Below are 7,141 nucleotides of genomic sequence, written 5' to 3'. Positions count from 1 at the left end.
TATTATAATCATGATTTTATTTTGACTATTTGTTTTATTAAGAAAAATAATTATATTTATCTCTCTCTCTCTCACACACATACATAACTTATGTTGGTATCACTCTATCTTACTATTTTATCTCTCTTCCACTTCCTCCTCTATATTATCTATTCTTTTTTCCTCTGCATATATGTTTAGGTTGTTATTGTTGTATACTACTATTTATCTCTATCTTAGTTTTTGTTCAATGCTAATGATTAAAAATAGTGAGTTCCATTTGATAATCAAGATGAGAATAATACATAGTTGGGGGAGTTATTCCAAGCATGCATGGTATGCTTAAACATTTAGATTGCTCACTTAACAATCTAGATGACATTAAAAAATTGACACATTGAATGAACACAACAAAAACACATGACAAATCATGAAGCCACATAATTTCTTTATTTTGATTGCCAACTCAACAATCTAAATATCATTAAAAATTTGATTCGCTAAGTCCACGTGTCAACCCACCCCTAAATTAAATAAAATTACTAAGATTAACCCAACAAAGCCTACCTGGCGAGACACCTGAAAAAGACGAGTATTTCCATTGTGGTCTCTCGCACGATTATGCTGACCCTCACACTCGATTCAACGACAAGTCCAACGTAAACACCTAAATATTGAATAAAAAGAAAACAAAAATTGAATAAATGGAAAAAGCAGTATCCCTCGCTCAACGGTTTAAGGTAACAAGGGCCAACGATGCAAAACCCTAGTATGAAGCTTAAACCCCGCCGATATACTTCTTACCCAAATCAGAAATCTCCACTTCTGATCATTTTAAAGGTCCTCCATAGACAAGATGAGGTTTTCTCCTCTAGCAAATGCCTTCAAGCGGTAGGATTCGATAAAACCAAAACTGAGAAAACAAAGAACTTTGTAAAACGATCAGCTTATTTCCAATTGCAATTGGTCGTAATTTTTATTTAAAATCTTTGCAGGCTTGGAGTGCAGGGGTTGGGCAGGTCAGATTGCCAGCAAAGAAGCCGCTATGATGAGATCAGGGTAGTTTGTCCTTTGTTTTCCAAATACTTTTCGTCGGCAGGATACGCTTCCGTTGATACCGAGGAGCCATTGAAGGAATCGGGTGGTAAAAGTTTGTCGAAAGGTTTATACTGGACGATCTGTAGACAGTTGACAAGGCCGGCCACATTGGTACTTGAGAAGTGGGTAAATGGTGGGAAGAAGTTGGAGAAAAATGACTGGCATGGCCTTGTGCGCGGTCTTCACCATGCTCGCAAATACAAAAAGGCTTTGGAGGTGCGCGAAGTTTAAACGAAACAAATTATTACTGTTATCGATTTTATGCTTCTGGTGTATTTTTTTTAAGACTCCATAAAACGAAATAAATTATGATGCTATCAATTTTTATGCTTCTTGGGGTATTTTTCCTATGTGTTTCTATATCCCATGCTAGAGATCAAAGCAGGTTACAATACAAAGCTAAACGGCCTTAACAAGCTGCTAAATCCCGTACTGACTACGTAGATTAAGAGCACATACCCCACCAGTATCAAACAGAATCTATCGCAGTATCAAACTCTAGGTTAAGAAAGGCACAGACAGAGAGCATTTCTTGGATGTCTGGGAGATCATATAAGGCGCCTCAAGCCTATCCATAAAGCCCAGTAGCCCGGAATGACACCTGCCATTTGGCCCCTGCCTCACTTGGGGCTACTCTACTCAAATGGGCTTTTATGATACTTTCGTTCCTTATATTTACTTTTGCCCCTCCATAATCGGACAGCAAATTGGCTGTAAGCTTTAAAGGAATATTCACCATCATTAATTGTGCACGGGCTTGCACACCCACATATTAGAAGCTAGATTATCTGTACAACAGTCCTACTACCTATTTAATGGAAGATGAGATTATAAATCAGCCAGATCAGAATGCACCATGCATTATATCAATGACTTTGACAGTTACAAGTCTGCATTCCAGTTTTATTAATTCTAAAACTCAAAGTTTCTTCCTTGATTGAATGCTCTTTAAGTCTTCATTTCACTTGTCTTTATTTATAACATCCCCTTCATTTATTGGACTGAATTCTCCTTTATGTCGTACTGGTGGAAAGGTCACCACCTTTCATTAGAGTCGAGTCACCACTTTTCATTGTTCCCTCTAAGAATAATATATTATTCCCCAAATTGATCTTCCCTTTTTATTTCCTCCTCAAATGAAACCTTTTCCCTTTATATCCTTTGATGTGGGTGATAGTTGTGCCCCTTTGTAACAGTCACAGCCCATAACATTTGACAATGACCCCACTTTAAAAGAGTCACAACCCTTCATCATTGTTGCCTTTTCGAAAGAGTCACTTCCTTTCCTTCCCATTCCTTTTTTCTTCCATTAACACTTGCTTAATTCCTTGGCTCCCTTCTTTCATCCTTTCCCCACATTCCCTTCCAAATGAACTCTTCTACCCTTTATATCTCGTGTTTGAGGGAGTTAGGACTCTTCATTTCATTCCTTTTGTCCATTCTTTAAATTTTGTTAAATTTTTAATTATATCATATTCTAATTTTTCTCTATTACTTTTTTATTTTATTATTATCATTTATTAATAAGTCCTATTCTAATAAGGGGACATTACATAAGTATCGTGGGAATGTTGTAAGAATCACTTTAAAATATGGGCAGACTACTTTTAAGGTGCAAGATGGCCTATTATATTTGCAATGGCTTAGTTGAATTGATATAGTGAGTGACACAATTTTTTTGGTTTAGGCTTTTATTTGAAATAACATTAGAAAGTTTAGTGTTATGAAGTTCAGTTATTTTTCTCCATTTTTTATTTTCATATTGACAAGTGTCATTGTAAAAATATATACATTTTTTAAGTTTTCAGTGGATGTGAAATGAATATTGTGTTTAGTATTATTGTTTTGAATATTGAATGCTTGAAGAATCCTAACATCTTCAAGGACATTAGCAGTCAAGCTTTTGGCAAATTGGGGGTCCTTAGAAGTATCTCCTTTAGTAGATTCCAAATATTTGTGTCACATATCCAAGCCAAAATGATGAGATACCACAATATATAAAACCTTTGGTTTTGGTCCCTTAAATGTATGGTTCCCTTTTTTTTGGTCAATATCTAAAATCCTTATCCCTTTTCCCTGTGATAGATTTCCTTGGCTTGCCAATATTCCTTGTATTTCAAAATTGGGCATCCTCGTTTTAAGGGCAAGGATATGGAAAAAACCCTTAACAATTACCTTTTATAAAGTATTCTGAGGACATCCTTCGTCATCCTCATCTTATGCTTGAGTGCATATCAAGACATCGTGAAAATTATCTTGGATGGTGAGAGTATATTAGATATAGTATGTTGTGACATTATTTGAAATTAGCAAGGACAAAAGAAATTATCAAGGAGGGCTTTCCTTGGATTTTATTCTTGAAATTGTAAGATAAACAATGGTGAGTTGAGCTATACTCTAGTGATATTTTGTTTATGTGCGAAATTTTCTATGATTTTTTTTCTAGAACTTGGGTTTCATACATCTTAGGTCCAACAATTGCATGTTTGATTGATGTTGGTATGTTGTAGACTTTAGAGTATTCAACAAAGTCTTCTAAATATGAATAATAGATGTGAACACTTGTTGTTGTTGACATTTTCACATCATCACCTCATTGCAAATGGGGATCATCTTTTTTTGCTTTAGCAATTTGTAGTTGTTAGTAGGTGTTAATGTTAAGAATCGCTAGGTAACATTTTGACAATCCAAGTCTCGAGTAGGCCTAGGTCTTGACGTAATAGGGAGTGTTCAAGTCCAATGATCAAGTCAAAGCCTTAGATAATTTGTGGTGGGTAAGTCTTGACAAAGAACGAATGAAGTTGAGATTGAGAAACATAGGCATAGGGGACTAAGTGGGCTTATAAATTATAATTCAAACTCAATGTTGATCCACACATTATTAAGAGCAATGAATGTTTGATCAAGTTGACCAAGAAATAATGACGTTGCAATTGGAATGATTATGGAATGTTGATCCACACATTATTAAGAGCAATGAATGTTTGATCAAGTTGACCAAGAAATAATGAGGTTGCAATTGGAATGATTATGGAATGAGCATGAAGATTGTAAAGCTAAGTTAAGGCTAGAATTGAAACTTGACTTAGCCATTTTAGGAATGTTCAAGATAGGGCCACGGGCTTGACAAACTCAGCCAAGTCAATGCGTTAAGCCTCAAATTTAGTCAAGTTCTATGTCAAGTGTTAGAATTTAATCAATGACAAGCTTAATTCCAAGGAAAACATCAAATTTGAGCCTAAGGAACAAGCCAAGTACTATGAAACACAAACTGTTTGCACCATAAAGGGTTATTGCCAAAAATTCTAAAGGGCTTTGTCCTATTTGAGTTGCATCTAAGTGGCACTTGCTACATGACCTTGTCATCGGAAATTTCCAAGTGGCACTTGTACTTGAGCATGTCAAATCGGATGGCCTTAGAGGCAGCATGCCACATCCCCTTGCCAAATTCAATGACCTTAAGGGCAACTTTCCACATGACGTTGTCAAATCCAAGTTATATCATGGCACCTTGTCACATAGGTCTTGGAATTTCAAAATTCACTTGACAAACGAGCACCTAATTTCCAAAATTCATTTGTTTTTGCCCAATACACTGAAGATTTCTGATTTGGGATTATGCACTTACTCAATCCACATCAAAATTGTGAAAGTCCTTGTGCATTTTGCCCAATGAACATGAAAATCCGGGCAACCATCTATGTCTTTTGCCCAATCGTAGGCGGATTTTTGATTTTGACATGATGCTATATTATCTGAAAGCAAATTTTCACCCCTACTAGCCAACGTTCTGGAAACAAAAATAGTTTTGGGGATGGGGGCGACTGGGGATGTTTCCAAGCTGTCTTCATTTCACTCAAAAATTGATAGTCATTATATAAACATTGGAAACCATTTCAGAAATTTCAAAAATGGTCAACTGGTTTCCAAATGATGTTGATTGTCCCCAAGACGGTTGGAGACGACCAAATCGAACTTCCCCAACTGTCTCGGAGGCAGAATGCTGTTTTCAACGACAAATTGCAATAAAAAAGTTATTGCATTAACATTTGCAAATTGTTTTGGAGTCATGCAGGCCTTACATGCAATGTAAATTAAAGCATTAAAATATTCATATGTTATAATCTTATAACATAGTAACCAATGTTAGTCATTATAGAAACATTAGAAACCATTTCGGAAATGTCAGAAATGGTCAACTCGTTTCCAAATGATGTTGATTGTCCCCAAGACAGTTGGAGACGACCAAGCTGTTCCCCAACTGTCTCGAAGGCAGAATGCTGTTTTCAATGACAAATTGCAATAAAAAAGTTATTGCATTAACATTTGCAAATTGTTTTGGAGTCATGTAGGCCTTACATGCAATGTAAATTAAAACATTAAGATATTCATATGTTATAATCTCATAACATAGTTTAACCAATGTTATAAAATATATGAAGAAATCACATTTTTTTGTTTTGACTATTTCCCTAATGTTATGAAATCACAAATATAAATGCCACATTTCCTTCCACCTTTGAACCTGTGAGTAGAAATAGGAGTTTGCAGGAAGAAATACAGGTATGCAGCAGAAGAGAATCAAAATAGTGGCTGCATTTGCAGAGAAGATAACTTAGAAAAGTTTAAATGAGGGTTAGTAGAGAAGAAACTTGAACTTCAGCTTAGGTATTTGCTTGCCTAGTTATTCTGGTTCATTTATTAAATTATTTACAATTTTATTGAAGAGAATGTAGAACGAGAATCTTATTGCTCAAGCAATCAATAAATGAATTAGAGTAAAATTTATTCTGATTTATTTATTGATTGCTTGAGCAATGAGGTTCTAGTTTATTAATTAGTTTCATTGTTTTAAGTAAAAAAATTTAAAACTAAAAACCCTAGGTCTGATTTTAATTTTTCTCCCTTATACTTCAAAATTGAGAACACTAGGTCTGATTTTAATTTTTCTCCCTTATACTTCAGAATTCTCAATTTTGAGTGTGAATTATACAATATACCGTATACTCATTAAACATAAGCAGCAACAATAGTGATGATAGTGATCAAGAATGGCAAGGTGAAGAAGTTGCATTTGAGTGTGGTAGGGGAAATGTTGTGGCCAGATCAAAATAAGAACCAAAGAAATTTAAAATCTCGCCAACTATCTTGAAAACTTTTGCACGAGGCCCTTTTAAACCTAAAAACCCTCTACTTCGCCTTGCTCATCCAACTAATGCCAAAAAGAAAAAATTGGGTGGAAGTAGGCTGATCAATGTCATGTTTGTGAAGGTGAAATTAGAGGAAGCTACACAAGGGATTGGTATCGTTTCTTGGGTGTTACTGGCAACACAATTAAACATTATGAAAAGCTAAAGGAGGATGCAAAACTAGAGTATTATAGATTACGCACGGAGGCTGAATACAAGTCTAAAGGTTTGCCCTTTGTAGGTTTGCCCTTTGTAATGCCTCAACTCTCACAACCATCTGCTTATAGTCTTCACCCTATGAGATCTAGTGGTAGCACCGTTCGTTGTGTGGGAGCCAAAAAAAAAAAGAAAAAGAAAAAGAAAACAAAAGGCCAATGATACAAAAGGCCAATGATAGTGGGCAACGAGGGTTAGTTACAAGTTTGTTCAATGTAGATGCATGAGAGTTGACAACGTGTTTCATTGCTGGTTTTGTTTTTGTCCATACTGTCCCATTTCATGATGCCCGTTCTCCATTCTTCGAGAAAATGATCAAAGGCATAGGTAATACTAGTCCCTCTTTTGTACTCTTGGAGATCATAAGCTACACACTAGCCTCAATAAATCATATTCCAAGGTGACATTGGTGAGGATATGACACGTACTTGGATGAAAACTGGTTCCATTGTGATTGATGGGTGGACCAATATTAGACATTGACCATTCATCAAGCATCATTGTCACATGCACAACTGGCTCTTTAATTTTTTTTAGAGTTGTTGATTTCTTAAGGAAACACAAGGATGTAGATTTTCAGTTTAGCATTCTAGGAGGGACCATTGTGGAGGTTGGGCCCTCGAAGATGGTTCAACTGATTACTGATTCAACATGTGTTT

The 7,141-nt window shown here is 35.6% G+C and overlaps 1 protein-coding gene across 1 annotated transcript in view; it reads left to right on the top strand.

The window, feature by feature from the left end:
- The first annotated feature begins 800 nt into the window (after positions 1-800).
- Positions 801-7,141, top strand: part of LOC149542452 (pentatricopeptide repeat-containing protein At5g27460-like) — a 38,587-nt gene continuing 32,246 nt past the window's right edge. The window contains exons 1-2 of the mRNA XM_089797396.1: positions 801-870; positions 975-1,293. Coding sequence (XP_089653522.1) covers positions 836-870; positions 975-1,293 — 354 coding nt within the window. The 5' untranslated portion in view covers positions 801-835. The remainder of the gene's footprint in view (positions 871-974; positions 1,294-7,141) is intronic.

Source organism: Cupressus sempervirens, chromosome 8, assembly GCF_028749045.1.
Source record: "Cupressus sempervirens isolate cs-2001-9-10 chromosome 8, ASM2874904v1, whole genome shotgun sequence".
Classification (NCBI taxonomy): Eukaryota; Viridiplantae; Streptophyta; class Pinopsida; order Cupressales; family Cupressaceae; genus Cupressus; species Cupressus sempervirens.
The sequence above is the reverse complement of the archived record's forward strand: the minus strand, read 5'-3'. Positions and strand labels throughout refer to the sequence as shown.